Consider the following 23,027-nt stretch of genomic DNA (forward strand, 5'->3'; position numbering starts at 1 on the left):
GGAGGACTCACACTACCAGAGGAAACCCTGGTGGCATAGTAGTTAAGTCCTACCACTGCTAACCAAAAGGTTGGCAGTTCAAATCCACCAGATGCTCCTGGGAAACTCTGTTGGGCAGTCCTACCCTGTCCTGTAGGGTTGCTATGAGTCAGGATCGACTTGATGGCTACGGATTTGGTTTTGTTTGCAGTACCAGGTTTCAAGACTTACTATAATGCTGTAGTAATCAAGCCTGTAGAATTGGCATAAGGAAAAGGCGTATAGATCAATGGAACAGAATATAGTCCTGAAATAGACCTAATCACATATACTTGATGTTCACAAAGGCACAAAAGTAATTCAATGGCAAAAGGATAGTCTTTTCAGCAGTGGGGGTGGAACAACCTGAATATCCTATGAAAAAGTAAAAGTGACTCTTTATCCCTACTTTACATCATAAACAAAAATTAATTCAAAATGGATCATAGACCTAAATGTAAAAGATAAATCTATATAGAATAAAAAATTTTTGATCTTGGGGTAGGTAGGCAAAGATTTTCTAGACAGAACACAAAAAGTCCTAATCACAGAAGAAAAGATTCATATATTGGACTTTATCAAAGTTAAATATTTCTGCTCTTCAAAAGACATCATCAAAGAAATAAAAAGGCAGTGCAAAGACTGGAAGAAAATATTCTCAAAAAAAAATATATATATCTAACAATGAACTTGTATCCAGAGTATAAGAACTTTTGCACTCAATAATGAAGTTAAAAAAAAAGAAAGGCAAAAGGTTTGAACAGATACTTCACAAAAAAGATGGTATTATACTTAATGTAATTAGTCAGCAGGGAAATACTAATTGAAACCATAATGAGATTTTACCTCACGTGGTCTAGAATGGCCAAAATTGAAGGACTGACAGTTCCAAGTGTTGGTGAGAATGTGGTTCAGCTGGAACTCTCATGCATTGCTACTGGGAGTGTAAAATGGTATAACTACCATGGGAAACATTTTGTCAGTTGCTTTATAAATTTAAACAGATGCCCCGTATATAGTAAACTTAGTAACGGTAATGAATATCAGAAACATCTTGCTGAGAGAATGAAGCCAGATACAAAAGAATATATACTGTATGATTTTATAACAGGCAAAACTAATCTGTAGTCATAGTAATCAGATTAGTGGTTGCCTGGGGCTGAGTTGAGTGGAGATGGATTGCAAATAGGCATGAAAGGACTTTCTGGGGTGGTGGAAATGTTCTAAATCTTGATTAGGGAGGTGGTAACATGGGTATATTCATTTGTCAAAGCTCATTGAACTATGCATTCTGTATGTCTTCATTTTGTCGTCTGTAGATTATGCCTTGAAAAATCAATTCTAAGTAGATGGGTCAAATAGTAAGCTTCTTAAAGATAACATGGAAGAATATTTTCATGACCTGGGGGTGGAAAAAACTTCATAAATAGAATATAAAAAGCACTAACCAAGAAGTAAAAGATTGACACATTAAAAAAAAAAAAAAAAGCCATTGTTGGTGAGTTGATTCTCACTCATAATGACCCAATAGGACAGAGTAGAACTGCCCTATAGGGTTTCCAAGGCTATAAGTCTTTACAGAAGTAGACTGCCACATCCTCTCCTGTGGAGTGGCTGGTGGGTTTGAAGTGCCAACCTTTTCGTTAGCAGGTGAGTGCTTAACCACTGTGCCACCAGGGTTCCTGATTGAGATATTAGACTGTATTAAAATCTGGAACCTCTTGTCACCAAAAGACACCACTAAGGAACTGAAAAGGCAAGCTACTGTGTGAGGAAAAAAAAAAATGTGTAAATGTATGTGTACACTTAATACATACATAAAATACATATATTATGTGTATATTGTATGCATATGTATGCATGCATATTTTTTTTTTTTGACAGTTGCCTCATATCCAAAAAATAATTCATACAAGTTACTAGGGAAGAAACCAAACACCTAAAAGAAAAAAAAGTAAATACATGAGAAGGCACTTTATTAAAGAGAATTTCCAAATACTCTATAAACTTATGAAAAGGTGCTCGTCATCTTTAGTTATTAAGGAAAGGCAAATTAAAGTCATAAGGCAATACCAATATACACCTACTTGAATGCCTAAAATAGATAGTGAGTGTTAGCAAGGGTGGGAGCAACTGCCATTCTCCTACCCTGATAGTAGGAGTGTAATTTGTACAGCCAATCTGGCAATGATTGAATATTCCTATACCTCATGGCTCAGCAGTTTTTCTTTTAGAATATACCCCACAGAACAAAACGTGTGCTGGGATACATAATCCAGCCTATTTGTAAATAGCCAAAATTGAGAAACTGCCCAGATATCCATCAACAATAGAATGGTCAAGTTGTTTATAGTCAAATAATGGAATGCTATACCACATAAGAAGGAATACACTACTCCTTTCTGTACCTGTATGGCTGAATCTCACAAATAGAATGTTGAATGAGGGAAGACAGGTTCAATACACATGTAAGATTCCATTTATATAAAATTTAGAAGTAGGTAAAACAATTGTGGTGTTAAAAGCCAGAATTTTGGTTACCTTTGGGTGAGGAGTAGACAGAAGGGGGGGAGTATAGGGTACTAGTGATGTACTGCTTCTTGATCTGGGTAGTTGCTACACAGATGTGTTCATTTTGTATAATTCATCATGCTGTACATTTATAATGTATACACTTTTCTGTATGTATATTGTACTTTTTTTTTAAATAATTTTTATTGTGCATTAAGTGAAAGTTTACGAATCAAGCCAGCCTCTCACACAAAAACCCTTATACAACTTGCTACACACTCCCAATTACTCTCCCCTTAATGAGACAGCCCGCTCTCTTCCTCCACTCTCTCTTTTCGTGTCCATTTCACCAGCTTCTAAGCCCCTCCACCCTCTCGTCTCCCCTCCAGGCAGGAGATGCCAGCGTAGTCTCAAGTGTCCACCTGATCCAAGAAGCTCACTCCTCACCAGCATCCCTCTCCAACCCATTGTCCAGTCCAATCCACGTCTGAAGAGTTGGCTTCGGGAATAGTTCCTGTCCTGGGGCAACAGGAGGTCTGGGGGCCGTGACCTCCGGGGTCCTTCCAGTCTGAGTCAGACCATTAAGTCTGGTCTTTTTACGAGAATCTGGGGTCTGCATCCCACTGCTCTCCTGCTCCCTCAGGGGTTCTCTGTTGTGTTCCCTGTCAGGGCAGTCATTGGTTGTAGCCGGGCCCCATCTAGTTCTTCTGGTCTCAGGATGATGTAGTCTCTGGTTCATGTGGCCCTTTCTGTCTCTTGGGCTCGTAATCACCTTGTGTCCTTGGTGTTCTTCATTCTTCTTTGATCCAGGTGGGTTGAGACCAGTTGATGCATCTTAGATGGCTGCTTGCTAGTGTTTAAGACCCCAGATGCCACTCTTCAAGTTGGGATGCAGAATGTTTTCTTAATAGATTTTATTATGCCAGTCGACTTAGATGTCCCCTGAAACCATGGTCCCCAGACCCCTGCCCCTGCTACGCTGGCCTTCGAAGCATTCAGTTTATTCCAGAAACTTCTTTGCTTTTGGTTTAGTCCAGTTGTGCTGACCTCCCCTGTATTGTGTGCTGTCTTTCCCTTCACCTAAAGTAGTTCTTATCTACTATCTAATTAGTGAATGGAAACCCTGGTGGCATAGGGGTTAAGTGCTATGGCTGCTAATCAAGAGGTCTGCAGTTCAAATGCGCCAGGCGCTCCTTGGAAACTCAGTGGGGCAGTTCTAGTCTGTCCTATAGGGTCGCTATGAGTCAGAGCAACGGCAGTGGGTTTTTTTGGTTTTAATTAGTGAATATCCCTCTCCCACCTTCCCTCCCTCCCCCCTCTTGTAACCACAAAAGAATGTTTTCTTCTCCATTTAAACTATTTCTCAAATTCTTATAATAGTGGTCTTATAAAATATTTGTCCTTTTGCAGCGGACTAATTTCACTCAGCATAATGCCTTCCAGGTTCCTCCGTATTATGAAATGTTTAACAGATTCGTCACTGTTCTTTATCCATACGTAGTATTCCATTGTGTGAATATACCATAATTTATTTATCCATTCATCTGTTGATGGGCACCTTGGTTGCTTCCATGTTTTTGCTATTGTAAACAGTGCTGCAGTAAACATGGGTGTGCATATATCTGTTCGTGTAAAGGCTCTTATTTCTCTAGGATATATTCCAAGGAGTGGGATTGCTGGATCGTATGGTAGTTCTATTTCTAACTTTTTAAGGAAGTGCCAAATCGATTTCCAAAGTGGTTGTACCATTTGACATTCCCACCAGCAGTGTAGAAGTGTTCCAGTCTCTCCACAACCTCTCCAACGTTTATTATTTTGTGTTTTTTGGATTAATGCCAGCCTTGTTGGAGTGAGATGAAATCTCATTGTAGTTTTGATCTGCATTTATCTAATGGCTAATGATCATGAACATTTCCTCATATACCTGTTAGCTGCCTGAATGTCTTCTTTAGTGAAGTGTCTATTCATATCTTTTGCCCATTTTTTAATTGGGTTATTTGTCTTTTTGCAGTATCATGTAGATTTTAGAGATCAGGCGCTGATCAGAAATGTCATAGTTAAAAACTTTTTCTCAGTCTGTAGGTAGTCTTTTTACTTGTTTGGTGAAGTCTTTGGATGAGCATAAGTATTTGATTTTTAGGAGCTCCCAGTTAGAAAAAAAAAAATTTTTTTTTTCTTCTATGTTCTTTATAATGTTTTGTATACTGTTTATGCCATGTATTAGGGCTCCTAACATTGTCCCTATTTTTTCTTTCACAATCTTTATCATTTTAGATTTTATATTTAGGTCTTTGATCCATTTTGAGTTAGTTCTTGTGCATGGAGTGAGGTATGGGTCTTGCTTCATTTTTTTGCAGATGGATATCCAGTTATGACAGTACCACTTGTTAAAAGGACTGTCTTTCCCCATTTAACTGTTTTGGGGCCTTTGTCAAATATCAACTGCTCATATGTGGATGGATTTATGTCTGGATTCTCAATTCTATTCCATTGGTCCATGTATCTGTTGTTGTATCAGTACCAGGCTGTTTTGACTACTGCGGCGGTAATAATAGGTTCTAAAATCAGGTAAAGTAAGGCCTCCCACTTTGTTCTTCTTTTTCAGTAATGCCTTATTTATCTGGGGCTTCTTTCCCTTCCATATGAAGTTGATGATTTGTTTCTCCATCTCATTAAAGAATGTCACTGGGATTTGGATCAGAATTGCATTAAATGTATAGATTGCTTTTGCTAGAACAGACATTTTTATCATGTTAAGTCTTCCTATCCATGAGCAAGGTATGTTCTTCCACTTACGTAAGTCTCTTTTGGTTTCTTGCAGAAGTGTACTGTAGTTTTCTTTGTATAAGTCTTTTATATCTCTGGTAAGATTTATTCCTAAGTATTTTATCTTCTTGGGGGCTACTGTAAATGGCATTGATTTGGTGATTTCCTCTTCAATGTTCTTTTTTTTTTTTTTTTACTGTTTAAAAAAAATGTTTTTAATAATTTTTATTGTGCCTTAAGTGAAAGTTTATAAATCAAGTCAATCTGTCACATATAAGCTTATGTACACCTTACTACATACTCCCATTTACTCTCCCCCTAATGAGTCAGCCCGCTCCCTCCTTCCAGTCTCTCATTTCGTGACCCTTTTGCCAGTTTCTAACCCTCTCTACTACCCTCCCATCTCCCCTCCATTCGATGTTCTTTTTGTTGGTGTAGAGGAATCCAACTGATTTTTTTATGTTTATCTTATATCCCGATACTCTGCTGAGCTCTTTATTAGCTTCAGTAGTTTTCTGGAGGATTCCTTAGGGTTTTCTGTGTATAAGATCATGTCATCTGCAAATAGAGATACTTTTACTTCTTCCTTGCCAATCTGGATGCCCGTTACTTCTTTATCTAGCCTAATTGCTCTGGCTAGGACTTCCAGCACAATGTTGAATCAGAGTGGTGATAAAGGGCATCCTTGTCTGGTTCCCGATCTCAATGGGAATGTTTTCAGGCTCTCTCCATTTAGGGTGATGTTGGCTGTTGGCTTTGTATAAATGCCCTTTATTATGTTGGGAAGCTTTCCTTCTTATTCCTATTTTCCTGAGAGTTTTTATCATGAATGAGTGTTGAACTTTGTCAAATGCCTTTCTTGCATCAATTGATAAAATCATGTGATTCTTGTCTTTTGTTTTATTTATGTGGTGGATTACATTAATTGTTTTTCTAATGTTGAACCATCCCTGCATTCCTGGTATGAATCCCACTTTGTCACAGTGAATGATTTTTTTGATATGTTGTTGAATTGAATTGGCTAGAATTTTGTTGAGGATTTTTGCATCTACATTCATGAGGGATATAGGTCTATAATTTTTTTTTTTCTTGTGGTGTCTTTCCCTGGTTTTGGTATCAGGGATATGGTGGCTTCATAGAATGAGTTAGGTAGTATTCTGTCATTTTCTATGCTTTGAAATACCTTTAGTAGGAGTGGTGTTAACTCTTCTCTGAAAGTTTGGTAGAACTCTGCAGTGAAGCCCTCCGAGCCAGGGCTCTTTTTTGTTGGGAGTTTTTTGATTACCTTTTCAATCTCTGCTTTTTTTATGGGTCTATTTAGTTTTTTATTTAGTTGTTCTACCTCTGTTTGTGTTAGTTTAGGTAGGTAGTGTGTTTTTAGGAATTCATCCATTTCTTCTAGGTTTTCAAATTTGAGTATAGTTTTTCATAGTATTCTGTTATGATTGTTCTAATTTCAGTTGGGTCTGTTGTAATATCGCCCATCTCATTTCTTATTTGGGTTATTTGCTTACTCTCCTGTTTTTCTTTTGTCAGTTTGGCCAATGGTTTATCAATTTTGTTCAGTTTTTCAAAAAAACCAGCTTTTGGTCTCGTTAATTCTTTCAATTGTTTTTCTGTTTTCTCTTTCATTTACTTCAGCTCTGATTTTTATTATTTGTTTTCTTCTGGTGCCTGAGGGTTTCTTTTGTTGCTCTCTTTCAATTTGTTCAAGTTGTAGGGACAGTTCTTTGATTTTGGCTCCTTTCTTGTTTTTGGATGTGTACATTTATTGATATAAATTGGCCTCTGAGCACCGCTTTTCCTGTGTCCCAAAGGTTCTGATAGGAAGTGTTTTCATTCTTATTGGATTTTATGAATTTCTTTTTTCCATCCTTAATGTCTTCTGTAATCCAGTCTTTTTTGAGCAGGGTATTGTTCAGTTTCCAAGTGTTTGATTTCTTTTCCCTGCTTTTCCTGTTACTGATTTCCACTTTTATGGCCTTATAGTCCGAGAAGATCCTTTGTAATATTTCAGTGTTTTGGATTCTGCTAAGGCTTGCTTTATGACCTAATATGTGGTCTATTTTAGAGAATGTTCCATGTGCACTAGAAAAGAAAGTATACTTGGTTGCTGTTGGGTGGAGTGTTCTGTATATGTCTATGAGGTCAAGTTGCTTGATTGTGGCATTTAGATCTTCTGTGTCTTTATTGAGCTTCTTTCTGTATGTCCTGTCCTTCACTGAAAGTGGTGTGTTGAAGCCTCCTACTATTATTATAGAGCTGTCTATCTCACTTTTCAATGCTGATAGAGTTTGTTTTATGTATCTTGCAGCCCTGTCATTGGGTGCATAAATATTTAGTATGGTTATATCTTCTTGGTGTATTGTCCCTTTAGTCATTATATGGCTTTTTGATGGATTTAACTTTAAAGTCTGTTTTGTCAGAAATTAATATTGCCACTCCTGCTCTTTTTTGATTGTTGTTTGCTTGATATATTTTTTTCCGTCCTTTGAGTTATAGTTTGTTTGTGTCTCTAAGTCTAGGATGTGTCTCTTGTAGGCAGCATATAGACGGATCTTGTTTTTTAATCCATTCTGCCACTCTCTGTCTCTTTATGGGTACATTTAGTCCATTTACATTCAGGGTAATTATGGATAGGTATGAATTTAGTGCTGTCATTTTGATGTCTTTTTTGTGTGTTGTTGACAGCTTCTTTTTCCCACTTGATTTTATGTGCTGAGTAGATTTTCTTTATATATTGTCCTTTTCTCATATTTGTTGTTGATTTTGTGTCTGCTGAGTCTGTATTTTTCCCTTGTATTTTATTTTGATGAGTAGGATAGTTTGTCTTCTTTGTGGTTACCTCATTATTTACCCATATTTTTCTAAATTTATAACTAACTTTTATTTCTTTGTATTGCCATATCTTCCTCTCCATATGGAAGGTGTATGATTACATTTCTTAGTCCCTCTTTATTATTTTAATGTTGTCTTCTTTTATATAATAACATTGCCGTTAACCTGTGTTGGGCTTTTTTTTTTTTTTTTTTTTGCATTTCCGTGTCTGGGTTGACTTCTGGTTGCTCTGCCCAATGTTCTAGTCTTGGGTTGATACCTGATATTATTGATTTTCTAACCAAAGAACTCCCTTTAGTATTTCTTGTAGTTTTGGTTTGGTTTTTACGAATTCCCTCAACTTGTGTTTATCTGGAAATGTCTTAATTTCACTTTTATATTTAAGAGATAGTTTTGATGGATATATGATTCTTGGCAGGCAATTTTTTTCCTTCAATTTTTTAAATATGTCATCCCATTGCCTTCTTGCCTGCATGGTTTCTGCCGAGTAGTCCGAGCTTATTCTTATTGACTCTTCCTTGTAGGTGACTTTTCTTTTATCCCTCACTGCTCTTATAATTGTCTCCTTATCTTTGGTTTTGGCAAGCTTGATTATTATATGTCTTGGTGACTTTCTTTTAAGATCTACCTTATGTGGAGTTCGATGAGCATCTTGGATAGATATCTTCTCATCTTTCACAATATCAGGGAAGTTTTCTGCCGATAAATCCCTAACACTTTTCTCTGTTTTTTCTCTTATCCACCCCTGTTCTGGTACTCCAATTGCTCGTAGGTTATTTCTCTTGATAGAGTCCCACATGATTCTTAAGGTTTCTTCATTTTTTTTAATTCTTTTATCTGATTTTTCTTCAAATATATTAGTGCCAAGTGATTTATCTTCGAGTTCAGAAATTCTAGCTTCTACTTGCTCAGTTCTGTTCCTCTGACTTTCTATTGAGTTGTCTAATCCTGTAATTTTATTGTTAATCTTCTGAATTTCTGATTGCTGTCTGTCTGTGGATTTTTCCAGCTTATTAAACTTTTCATTATGTTCCTGAATAATCTTTCTGAGTTCTTCAGTTGCTTTATCTGTGTGTTCCTTGGCTTGTTCTGCATGTTGCCTCATTTCATCCCTGATGTCTTGAAGGGTTCTGTATATTAAACTTTTGTGTTCTGCATCTGGTAATTCCGGGAATGCACCTTCATCTAAAAGATCCCTGGATTCTTTATTTTGAGAGCCTGTTGAGGGGATCATGGTCTGTTGCTTTATGTGACTTGATATCGACTGTTGTCTCTGAGCCATCTATAAGTTATGGTATTAGTTTATGCTTGCTTACTGTGTCATAGCTGCTTGCTTTGTTTTGTTTTGGTATACCCCTATGGGTTGCTTGAGTGAGCTAGCTTGATTATTTTTGCCTTTGGAGCTCTGGTGTCCTGTCCCCAGCTGGCTAGAGGTGTTACCAGGTATATCAGTCTAGGAGTCCATTCAGTTTTCTTGTATGAATTCAAGTCAGGTTTCCAGGTAGGTGATATCAAGTGTGTGGTACAGGCTCTGTCCTACAGTCTTACAGGGGCAGGGGTGATTGGCATATATACCCATATCTGAATGCAGCAGGGGGTCATGCTCTGAACAAGGCAGGGGGTTGAGAACCACCCCCAAGTGTCTCTGAGGAAAATGCATCTCTGTTCCCTACAGCGTGCTGGTGGGTGGGCTCTGCCGAGGGACCACGGGCACCCAAAGCTTTTGTCGTAAGGACTGGGAGTACCAATTATCCCTGGACCCCTGTCGCGGGTGGCTGGGTGACCCAAGTAGAGCCTCCAGTCCTTAGGTCCCTGTTGTGGGTAGGTGAGGACCTTGTATAATAGGCAAAGCAATGTCAAATGTCAATCACCCACCTGTCCACCACAGAACTGAAATGGTTGGAGTTTGCCAACAAGGGCCTATTCTCCTGAAATAGGCCCACACAGGTCCATGCAGAAGGGAAAGGTGCTCAAGGTCCATGGACGGTTTATGCCTGGGCAGGAGCCACTTCTGTCCTGAGCTCCCCCGGTTAATGGAGCTAGCAAATTATCTTTTCCCCCCAGTTGCAAATTTTTTCCTTCCCCAAGTCTGGGAGAACGGCTCCAGGTGCTCACCCGGGTCTGTCTCAGGCCTAGGGATTCAGCTGCTGAAGCTGGCTTGGGGTTGGGGGGAGGGGGCGCGGTAAAATATATGCAAGTACTTAGTTTTTGCCGAGAGCGTCCTTCTCCTCAGGTTCTGGAGGTGTGAGTGGGCTGTGTGGCTGGCTGCTTCTCCCTTAGGAAACTGCGGCCCAATGCTAGGACCAGCCCACCGCCGCTGCTGCTCCGGGAATGGTGCCTGAGGGCTCCCCGTGATTCAGGTCTGGTAACTCCTCTCCGTTTCTGAATGGTCTCTTCCTTCCCCTGCCCCTCAGTACGTTGTCTAAGCTTGCCTTTGATGCTCAGAGCTCCCAGCTTGTCACAAATATACTCGTTTCACTTGTTTTTTCAGGGCTTTGTTGTAAAGAGGGCTCGACGGAAGCGTCTGTCTATTCCGCCATCTTGGCTCCGCCTCTGTATGTTGTACTTTGATAAAAGGCTTTTTTTTTTTTTTTTTTAGAAATTAATGAGGGCAAAATATATTTTCAGAACAAAATTGCATGATAATCTTGGTAGTATGGCTGAGTACCCAAGAGATAGAGCGCTTTAACACCAGAGATGGTACAAGATGGTGAGAAGCGGCGGCAAGCGTAGCAGAGAACTGGCAGCAGCAGAGCCAGGGGACCAGTGCGAGAGAGTGCAATGGGCTTCCCAGTCCACAGAGCAAGGCAGCTACAGTGGGTGTGCTGACCCGTGGAGCAGAGCAATAGAGCTGAGTACCTTTGGGTAGGAGACTTCCCCTGGGCACTTGGTGGAGCTAGGCTTGCCAACCCACGGAGCAAGAGAGCTTATTGCCTTCAGACTGAGGCTTACTGGTAGAATAGGGTGTCCATGGGCATTTATTCGTGGAGCTAAAGAGATTCATAACACTTGGCCAAGCAGGACAGAGGCCAAGGGGCTGAGGGCCAGAGAGAGAGGCCTCTCTGTGAGCACAGATGAGAAGAGGCTGTCTTGTTTGGAGAACTGTATCCTGAGTCCTTTCTGATCCTGAATTGTAACCTGCTACTTCCCTAGTAAACCCCATAATCATTAGTATTGTCTGTGAGTTCTGTGTGGTGATTGCAACTTATTACTGCACCCAGCAGAGAAGTAGAGAGTGCCATGGGAGGGATGGCTAGTGTCAGAATTGGTAAATTCCTATAGAAGTCAACCTTGGGCTGATGCTGTTGATCTTGATCCTCTCTCCCCGTTGTGAAGTTAGAGGTGGTCAGATGCCATTTTTACTGTATTAACACCTAGAGTGGCAAACATTGATCAGTGAGAGATGGGGCCAGTAGACTTTTGCTTCCCCTTTTCTTACCTTGGACTGACAGTCTTGAGATGGATTTCATACAGTTTCTCATATTGTCTCCTAAATAGCTTGGGCCAATGATTACACTCCTTTGTATTGACTCCATCCTTCCCTATTATACTATCCTGTCCTTGACTCCTGCACCCCAATAAAGCATTCTTGCAGAAGCCTTCTTCTCACACCGTGCTCAGCCTCCCACAACAAAGAATTATTTAGCCCAAAAAGTGCTGAGGTTGAGAAACTCTGGATTTCTGATGCCAAAGGTATTTTTTAAAATCCAAGCTGTTCGCTATTTAATCTTTGTTGACTTTGGGAAATATCCATTTGGTCTTTATTTTGTGTCTTTAAATCAGAGCTCTTAGGGAGCCGTATAAAGCAAATAATGACAAACGGCAACTATTTCTCTTTGAGGTATATATGCTACTTTCTGCCACTCCCTGAGGCTTTTTTCAGTATAAGAACTCCTAGAGACCAGGTTCTCAAATTCTTATAAATAACCACTAAAAGGGGCAATAAAAATAACTCTTCTACAGAACCTAGTGGAGAGAAAACATCGGCATGACTCAGGTGAGGATTCAAATGGTTTTTAACCTTTGTAAATTTTGGCTTTGTTAAAATGATGCTCTATTGGCAACAGCTCACCTTTGCAATAAAAAGGTGGTTTTGCCAACAACAGAGGTCCGTTGTCAGAAACTTTGAGAGCTGCAGTAAAACTTACTAGGAGGCAGAATGATACATTCTAAAACAAAAAAGCTGGAGGACATAATATGTACACACCATTACTCACTAAACAAAATGACACTAAAACATATGAATCAGGAAATTTAATATTTAAAAAAATAGGGACATCAGTTTATGTATATATTTGGGAGATGCAGCTGTCCTGTAAATTTAGGATGTTTAGCAGTGTCCCTGGCTTCTACTTACCAGATGCCAGTAGCACCCCCCACATCCCCTCCAGTTGTGATAACCGAAGTGTCTCCAGACATTGCCAACTGTCTCCTAAGGGGCAAAATCACCCCCATGAGAATCACTGAGATAAACCAAGATTTGAATTCCACCTCTAGAACCTATGGCTGTGTGAATTCGAACAAGTTGCGTAACTCTTAACCTTAGTTTTTTTAGTACGTGAGATAATATATGTACAGTACTTAGCTCAGTATCTGACACATAGAGTTAGGTAAATAATAGCAATTATTATGACCCTAAAACCTGTTCTATCTTGTGCCACTCTGCCTCTCTATCCCTCTAAAAGTGAAACACCACTTTGTGTAGCCTGTGAGCATGTTCACAAGAATTTCTCATTAGGATCTTCATAAGGCATTGATACTTTTGTGTGAGCAGTTAGCATAGACCTCAGGTTTGCTTTCTCCTCAGCTCTTCATCTTGCATTCTTGTTTGAATTGGGTGGAGTTGGGAGTACACTGTTTCCTTTGAATCTCCTGGCATAGCATTGTGTATGGTGTTCTTTGCATATGCATAATTTCTTGAATTGACTCAAAATGTTGAAGACTAGTTCAGGCTTATAGAAATTGGGAAGGTAAAACTAAGGCATTATTGTTGTTCATTGTTATTGTGCTTGTTTTTGTTTTTAACCCTGAGGTACCAACCAATCAAAAATACAATACTTATTTCTTTGGTAGACTAATTTTTTTTGTAGTTGTTGTTGTTAGGTGCCATCGAGTCAGTTCTACTCATAGTGACCCTACATACAGCAGAATGAAACACTGGCTGGTCCTGCGCCATCCTCACAATCATTGCTATGCTTAACCCCATTGTTACAGCCATTGTGTCAGTCCATCTCATTGAAGGTCTTCCTCTTCTTTGCTGGCCCTCTACTTGACCAAGCATGATGTCTTCCTCCAGAGACTGATCCCTCCTGACAACGTGGCCAAAGTATGTGAGACGATGTCTCACCATCCTTGCTTCTAAGGAGCCTTCTGGTTGTACTTCCTCCAGGACAGATTTGTTCATTCTCTTGGCAGTCCATGATATATATTACAGTATTCTTCTCCAACACCACAACTCAAAGGCGTCAGTTTTTCTTCATTCATTGTCCAGCTTCCACATGCATAGGAGGCGATTGAAAACACCATGACTTGAGTCAGGTGCAGCTTAGTCTTCAGGGTGACACCTTTGCTTTTCAACACTTTAAAGAGGTCTTCTGCAGCAGATTTGCCCAATGCAATGCATCTTTTAACTTCTTGACTGCAGCTTCTGTGGGTGTTCATTGTGGATGCGAGTAAAATGAAATCCTTGACAACTTCAATCTTTTCTCCGTTTATCATGACGTTGCTCATTGGTCCAATTGTGAGGATTTTTGTTTTCTTTATGTTCGGGTGCAATCCATACTGAAGGCTGTGGTCTTTGATCTTCATTAGTAAGTACTTGAAGTCCTCTTCACTTTCAGCAAGCAAGGTTGTGTTATTTGCATAACGCAGGTTGTTAACGAGTCTTCCTCCAATCCTGTTGCCCCATTCTTCTTCATATAGTCTAGCTTCTTGTATTATCTGCTCAGCATACAGATTGAATAGGTATGGTGAAAGAATGCAACCCTGACGCACACGTTTCCTGATATTAAATCATGCAGTATCCCCTTGTTCTTTTTGAATGCCTGCTTCTTGATGTATGTACAGATTCCTCATGAGCACAGTTAAGTGTTCCGGAATTCTCGTTCTTTGAAATGTTATCCATAATTTGTTATGATCCACACAGTCTAATGCCTTTCCATAGTCAATAAAACACAGGTAAACGTCTCTCTGGTATTCTCTACTTTCAGCCAAGATCATCTGACATCAGCAGTGATATCCCTGGTTCCATGTCCTCTTCTGAATCCAGCTTGCATTTCAAATATTAGTAGTCTATAATTGCTTTGACATATGTTATCTCATTTAAATTTTATTAAAACTCTGGGCAGTAAAGGGGGGAAGAAGGGAGATAAGGAAAGGGAACTCGTGGTATACTGTAAATGCACAGGAAGACAGTACTGGGCATTATATTCTTAACTCACTCCTTACGACAGTATCTGCAAAGTAAGTAGTAGTTTCCCTGTTTTGTAGGCAAGCATATGACAGTTCATTTGTCCAAGATCATAGAGCTGTTAAGTAAGTGACAGAACCATCGGAACTGAGGTTTTTATTCCAAAGCCCATGCTATTTTCACAATGCCATGCTGTTGCCCCCAAATGAGGAGCATGTACCTCTGCCTTAAACTTCTTTGTAGACTGCTGTCAGGACCTACCATCTGGACCCTACATAGCATAATATGTAGGGCATTGTGACTGTGGTAAGTCATTTTTTCTGTTGCCAATAAGGCATAAAGACCTGTCTTGCCTAGTCCCAGCTTCTCTAACTCTCTGTGGACTTCATCTCTGCTCTTCTGATCCAAGGCAGTAATATCTGGCTTATGAGAATAAGGAAAGTTTCTAAGTTCAGACTTTTTTGGCTGAGTGAATAAACCTTATTTTTTTGATTATGTGTATTATCTTAGCTTTTATGGTTTCATATTGCTCAAGAATGCAGAGCAGTTAGATCTTAAGTCATGAAGCATATGTTTGGCAAGAGCCAAGTAAAAGCAGACTTTAAAATCAAGAGGACTTTGTAACAGATAAGAAAAATAGTCTCGAAATGCCATGTGATCTGTTTGTTCTAAATAGACTGCTAGTAAAATATATTTTTAAGTTTACAGTTGACTAAACTCTACTGTCTTGGTGTAATTTGTATTTTTAGTTGAGGGAAGAAAAATTACAAGAGGAGAAAACTTCTGAAGATCAAAGCCACAAGCTGTTACCAGAGGATATGGAAACAGGGAAAAGGAAAATGGATGAACAGAAAAGAAGAGATGAGCCATTAGCACTGAAATCAAATCTGGAACATGTAAGTAGATCACCTTTTGATGGAATCTGCCTCAGAATTAGCAACTAGCCCAGGTGACATGGATCTGAAAATCTTATGTTGATGAATTATGAAACCACTAACAGTCACTGACTGATTGCACAACTTAAGAATAGTGAAGAGCTTAGAGTCCATAGAGAGCTGGAGAAAATAATTTATGAGTGGGACAGTGAGACCTGTATGGGAAGATTCAGGGAACAATGGAGGAAAAAAGGTGAATGAGAGGAAAAACTTAGTATAGTGTACTACTAGTGATAAGTTTTTTTATGATTGTTGTCATTTTTACTCTGGTGTTATTTGACATTTAATTTTTATACATCTTATATCCTCAACTGGGTTTCCTTAAGGCTTGTATTTTACTTTGTATTTTATAATGTTCTAAGCAGCACAGTACTAGATATAAGATAGGTCCTAAATATTAGATTAGAAACCTAGTCTAAAATTAATTTAATTAGACCTCTAGTTGGGCCAAATGTTGCCTGACTTTTTTTTTCATTATTTATTTACCAGGCAAATTACTGTAAAAGCTTGTAAGAGGTATATTTAACTTGTGTAAGAAAGTACTTTTGGAGGGTCTACTGATAACACTTAAATGGATAATTACAATTGAATTTTATTTCTTTAGTAAGTCATATTGGATTGAACATCTGCTATTGCTTGTTGTGTGTACTCGAGATACCTTTAGAGTCATATCTTTTAAAATATTTTGTGATTCAGGCTTCTTAGTATTTCAGGTTAATCTTTCTAATTAGCCAGAATTAATAAAGCTTTACCAGTTCAAATCCTCCAGGTGCTCCTTGGAAGCTCTGTGGGACAGTTCTACTCTGTCCTGTAGGGTCGCTGTGAGTCGGAATCGAAGCGACGGCACTGGGTTTTTTTGGGGGGGAGGTTTTACCATATATAAAGGCAGGCAACGTAGAGTAGGGGAAAAAAAAAATCTCTGGACCAGAAGTTTCCTTTCTAGACAGGTCCTAGCACTGTAACAGACTGTACAACCTTGGCCAAATTATTAATTTCTTCCAAAAGATTCAGTTTAACAAGCATGAAGTGCTTGTATACTCATTAGTGCATTGTACACTGGTAACTACAAAAGGCAGAAGGCTGCTGCTAGAGAGGATATAATTTAGCTAGGATGGTCTTATGCATTTAGTCTGTCTTGACTAGGAGCCCTAGCTGTGGTCTGTAGTCTCTTAAAGATTTCAGCTCTACCTTTTTACCCCAATAGGACTGCTCAGCAGGGCCCTCAGGCAAAACAGCCCAGAAAACCAAAAACCAAACCTATTGCCACTGAGTCGATTCTGACTGTAGGACAGGGTAGAACAGCCCTATAGGGCTTCCAAGGAGCACTTGGTAGATTCAAACTGCCGACCTTTGGATAGAAGCTGTAGCTCTTAGCTCTTAACCTCTACGCTGCCAGGGTTTCCAAACAGCCCAGAAGGACCCAGTTTTATAGGACAACCAATCTTGGCAGAGGGAGCTCACCCTCCACCAATTTTCTCCAATAAAAAGAGCCTGAGGAGGCGGGGCCAAGATGGCTGACTAGGTAGAAGCTACTTCGGAACCCTCTTGCAACAAAGACTCGGAAAAACAAGTGAATCAATCACATACATCACAATCTACGAACCCTGACCATCAAACGCAGATCTAAAGAGTTGACCTGAGTGACAGAGACTGAGAACGAACAACCACGGGGAAACAACGACTGCTTTCAGAGCCTGAAGCCAGCGTCCCAGTCAGAAAACTTTGGCGCTGGGCTTTGGTCTGGGTGCAGGGGAGCTGAGCACGGCATCCTGAGACGGCACAAACACGGGGCACAGCCCTAGCCCCCTGAACTTACCTCGGGGGAAGCCCAGCCTGTGCACGCAGGCAGGAAGCGCAGCGACGCGGCTGACAGGAGGAGAAGTCACCAGGAGACAGCGACTGATTTTGGAGCCTGGAGTGTGGCGTCCCAACCGGGGAACCTTGGCGCTGGGCTTAGGACTAGGAGCGGAGGAACTGACCACGGCTTCTGAGACAGCACAAGCACAGGACGCGGGCCTGACCCTTGGGCGCAGTCCTGACCCAGCCAACGCACAGAGGCTGCACACCCCTCGGGAATTTCAGATAAGACAGTCATCACCCAACAAGGTAAGTAACTTTGTCTATATTCCGGGGTGCTACTCTCTCCTATTTGTCTGATCCCTCCCCTCACCAGGCGGCTTCATTAACATTGGAATTTCCTGAGCCAGAGAGTGAAGTGCTCTGTGGTTATGCTTTTTTTTTTCTTGGTCTTTTCCTAACCCATTCTCCTGGCCTGAGAGAAGCAGCTACAAAACACCCAGGGACCAAAAATCCTTCCCTAATTGGACTAAAAATACAGAACCAGCTCCAGCCAAGCATATGTGATCCACAGTCTTGGGCTTTCATCCCTACAGGGAACAAAGTGGCTATTATAATGCAAAGGCAATTCTGATAGGGATCTGACTGTAATTGTTTTAGCCGATTACTGGAAAGACAAGTTTCCCAGGTCTGATATCTCTGCTTATTCAACAGAGCCCTCACTGACCCACAACGGGGAACTGAGGGCTGACGCTCCCCCAAGACCACCTAGCCTCCTGCCTTAGGGGTCTAAGGAGGGTGACACATACCAATCTGTAGAGGTACCTGCATTGGGTGCCTAAGGTACAGCTGCAGAGCCCACCCGCCAAAGCGCTTTAGGAATAGAGACACACCTACCTCACTGGCACTTGGAGGAAGACTGTCAGCATCCTGCCCCCGCTGGAGCGTGAAACCCTGCTGCTACTAGAATCTGGTGCACACAACTATCACCACTACTCCTCTAGGTGGATAGGTGACAGTCTGCACCAAACACTTGATGACCCAAAATCAGATTCTACTCAAGAATAGTGAATGGACTCTCAGGCTTCTATATCTGGTTAACAGCCCAAACCAGCTGGTAATAGGACATAAGTGATTCAAGGGCTACAACAATCAAGCCAGCGCAATCTAGTAGCCCATCTACGTATATTGAAAGAAAACAAAACAAGATAAGACTCAGTGAGCAAATATAAAATAAATCACTACAATATCTTAGAGATGGCTCGGAGACAGCAGTCGATATCAAACCACATAAAGAAGCAGACCATGATTGCTTCTACAACTCCCCAAACTAAAGAATCAAAATCTTTCCCAAATGAAGATAAAACCCTGGAATTGTCAGATGCAGAATATAAAAAACTAATTTACAGAATGCTTCAAGACATCAGGGATGACCTCAGAAATGAAATAAGGCAATCTACAGAAAAAGCCAAGGAACACACTGATAAAGCAGTTGAAGAAATCAAAAAGATTATTCAAGAACGTAGTGGAAAAATTAATAAGCTGCAAGAATCCATAGAAAGACAGCATTCAGAAATCCAAAAGATTAACAGTAAAATTGCAGAATTAGACAACTCAACAGGAAGTCAGAGGAGCAGAATCCAGCAATTGGAATGCAGAGTGGAGGACCTGGAGGACAAGGGAATTGACACCAATATAGCTGAAAAAAAAATCAGATAAAAGAAGTTAAGAAAATGAAGAAACCCTAAGAATCATGTGGGACTCTATCAAGAAGAATAACTTGCGTGTGATTGGAGTCCCAGAACAGGGAGGGATAACAGAAAATACAGAGAGAATAGCTGAAGATCTGTTGGCAGAAAACTTCCCTGACATCATGAAAGACGAAAGGATATCTATCCAAGATGCTCATCGAACCCCATATAAGACTGATCCAAAAAGAAAATCACCAAGACATATTATCATCAAACTTGCCAAAACCAAAGATAAAGAGAAAATTTTAAAAGCAGCCAGGGATAAAAGAAAGGTTTCCTACAAAGGAGAATCAGTAAGAATAAGTTCAGACTACTCAGCAGAAACCATGCAGTCAAGAAGGCAATGGGATGACATAGACAGAGCACTGAAGGGGAAAAACTGCCAGCCAAGGACCATATATCCAGCAAAACTCTCTCTCAAATATGAAGGTGAAATTAAAACTTTTACAGATAAACACAAGCTTAGAGAATTTGTAAAAACCAAACCAAAGCTACAAGAAATACTAAAGGAAATTGTTTGGTCAGAAAAAAAATAATATCAGATACCAGCACAACACAAGGTCACAGAACAGAACATCCTGATATCAGCTCAAACAGGGAAATCACAAAAACAAATTAAGATTAATTTTAAAAAGAAAAAAACGCTGAAACCAGGGAATCATTGAAGTCAATATGTAAAAGATCACAATAATCAAAAAGAGGGACTAAATACAGGAGGCACAGAACTGCCACATGGAGAGGGAAACAAGGCAAGATAGGACAATACAAGTTAGGTTTTTACTTAGAAAAATAGGGGTAAATATTCAGGTAACCACAAAGAGGTATAACAACTCCATAACTCAGAATAAAAACCAAGATATACGTAACGACTCAGCAAACATAAAGTCAACTACTATGAAAATGAGGAACACACAATTTACAAAGAAAAACGTCTCAGCACAAAAAAAGTAAGTGGAAAAATGAAATTATCAACAACACACACAAAAAGGCATCAAAAGGACAGCACTAAACACATATCTATAATTACGCTGAATGTAAATGGACTAAACGCACCAATAAAGGGACAGAGAGTCTGAGACTGGATAAAGAAACACGATCCGTCTATATGCTGCCTACAAGAGACACACCTTAGACTTAGAGACACAAACAAACTAAAACTCAAAGGATGGAAAAAAATATATCAAGCAAACAACAAGCAAAAAAGAGCAGGAGTTTGGGACTATGGCTTAAGGGAACTTCTAAGTCAATTGGCAAAATAATTCTATTATGAAAACATTCTGCATCCCACTTTGAAATGTGGCATCTGGGGTCTTAAATGCTAACAAGCGGCCATCTAAGATGCATCAATTGGTCTCAACCCACCTGGATCAAAGGAGAATGAAGAACACCAAGGTCACACAATAGCTATGAGCCCAAGAGACAGAAAGGGCCACATGAACCAGTGACTTACATCATCCTGAGACCAGAAGAACTAGATGGTGCCCTGCCACAACCGATGACTGCCCTAACAGTGAGCACAAGAGAGAACCCCTGAGGGAGCGGGAAAACAGTGGGATGCAGACCCCAAATTCTCATAAAAAGACCAGACTTAATGGTCTGACTGAGACTAGGGGAATCCTGGCGGTCATGGTCCCCAAACCTTCTGTTGGCCCAGGACAGGAACCATTCCCGAAGACAACTCGTCAGACATGGAAGGGACTGGACAATGGGTGGGAGAGAGATGCTGACGAAGAGTGAGTTACTTGTATCAGGTGGACACTTGACACTGTGTTGTCATCTCCTGTCTGGAGGGGAGATAGGAGGGTAGAGAAGGTTAGAAACTGGCAAAATCGTCACGAAAGGAGAGACTGGAAGGAGGGAGCGGGCTGACTCATTAGGGGGAGAGTAAGTGGGAGTATGGAGTAAGGTGTATATAAGCTTGTATGTGACAGACTGACTTGATTTGTAAACTTTCACTTAAAGCACAATAAAAATTATTAAAAAAAAAAAAGAATACAAGGAAAATTCCTCAGCATTATAAAGGGCATTTATACAAAGCCAACAAGCAACATGATCTTAAACGGAGAGAGTCTGAAACCATTCCCACTGAGAACGGGAACCCGACAACGATGCCCTTTATCACCACTCTTATTCAACATTGTGCTGGAGGTCCTAGACAGAGCTATTAGACTAGATAAAAAATAAACAGCATCCAAATTGGCAAAGAAAAAGTAAAAGAATCTGTTTGCAGATGACATGATCTTATACACAGAAAAACGTAAAAGAATCCTCAAGAAAACTACTGAAACTAACAGAAGAGTTCAGCAGAGTATCAGGGTACAAGATAAACATACAAAAATCAGTTGGATTCCTCTACAGCAACAAAGAGGGAAATGAAGAGAAAATCACCAAATCAATACCATTTACAACAGCCCCTAAGAAGATAAAATACTTAGGAATGAATCTAACGAGATGCAGAAAACACCTTTACAAAGAAAACTACAAGACACTACTGTAAGAAAGCAAAAGAGACCTACGTAAGTGGAAAAACATACTTCGCTCATGGAAAGGAAGACTCAACATTATAAAAATGTCTACTCTGCCCAAAGCGATCTACAGATACAATTCTGATCCATATACCAGTGACATTTTTTAATGAGATGGAGACACAAATCACCAACTTCATGTGGAAGGGAAAGAGGCCCCGGATAAGTAAAGCATTACTGAAAAAGGAAAATAAAGTGGGAGGCCTCACACTACCTGATTTTACAACATACTATACAGTAGTCAAAACAAGCTGGTACTGGTACAACAAAAGATATATAGACTGGTGGAACAGTTAAGAATCCAGGCATAAATCCATCCACATATGAGCAGCTGACCTTTGAAAAATGCCCCAAGTCAGTTAAACAGGGAAAAGACAGTCTCTTTAATAAGTGGTGCTGGCATAACTGGATATCCATTGGCAAAAAAATGAAACAAGACTCATACCTTACACCATGCACAAAAACGAACTCAAAATGGATCAAAGACCTAAATAGAAAACCTAAAACGATAAAGATCATGTTAGAAAAAAATAGGACAATGCTAGAGCCCTAATACATGGCATAAACGATATACAAAACATTACTAACAATGCAGAAGAGAAACAAGGTAACTGGGAGCTCCTAAAAATAAAACACCTACGTTCATCTAAAGACTTCACCAAAAGACTAAAAAGATTACCTATAGACTGGGAAGAAGTTTTTAGGTATGACATTTCCAATCACCACCTGATCTCTAAAATCTACATGATACTGCAAAAACTCAACATCAAAAAGAAAAATTTCCCAGTTAAAAAATGGGCAAAGGAGATGAACAGGCACTTCACTAAAGAAGACATTCAGGTAGCTAACAGATACATGAGGAAATGCTCACAATCATCAGCCATTACTGAAATGCAAATCAGAACTACAATGAGATTTCCATCTCACTCCAAAAGGCTGGCATTAATCCAAAAAACACAAAATAATAAATGTGGGAGAGGCTGTGGAGAGACTGGAGCATTTACACTGCTAGTAGGAAAGTAAAATGGTACAACCACGTTGGAAATTGATCTGGCACTTCCTTGAAAAGCTAGAAATAGAACTACCACACGATCCAGCAACCCGATTTCTTGGAATATATCCTAGAGAAATAAGAGCCTTTAGAAGAACAGATATATGCAAACCCATATTCACTGCAGCACTGTGTACAATAGCAAAAAGATGGAAGCAACCAAGGTGCCTGTCAATGGATGAATGGATAAATTACACTATGTTCACACAAGGGAATACTACACATCGATAAAGAACAATGATGAATCGGTGAAATATTTCATAACATGGAGGAATCTGGAAGGCATTATGCTGAGTGAAATTGGTCAGTTGCAAAAGGACAAATATTGTATGAGACCATTATTATAAGAACTCGAAAAACAGTTTAAACACAGAAGAAAATATTCTTTCATGGCTATGAGAGGGGGAAAGGAGAGAGAAAGAGGGG

At 39.9% G+C, this 23,027-nt stretch overlaps 1 protein-coding gene across 1 annotated transcript in view; it reads left to right on the forward strand.

Moving 5' to 3' along the window:
- The window catches only part of RNF169 (ring finger protein 169), a 136,311-nt gene that overhangs the window by 61,982 nt on the left and 51,302 nt on the right, over positions 1-23,027 (forward strand). The window contains exon 3 of the mRNA XM_003420038.4: positions 15,292-15,438. Within this exon, the coding sequence (XP_003420086.1) occupies positions 15,292-15,438 (147 nt within the window). The remainder of the gene's footprint in view (positions 1-15,291; positions 15,439-23,027) is intronic.

The sequence above is a fragment of the Loxodonta africana genome, chromosome 7 (genome assembly GCF_030014295.1).
Source record: "Loxodonta africana isolate mLoxAfr1 chromosome 7, mLoxAfr1.hap2, whole genome shotgun sequence".
Classification (NCBI taxonomy): domain Eukaryota; kingdom Metazoa; phylum Chordata; class Mammalia; order Proboscidea; family Elephantidae; genus Loxodonta; species Loxodonta africana.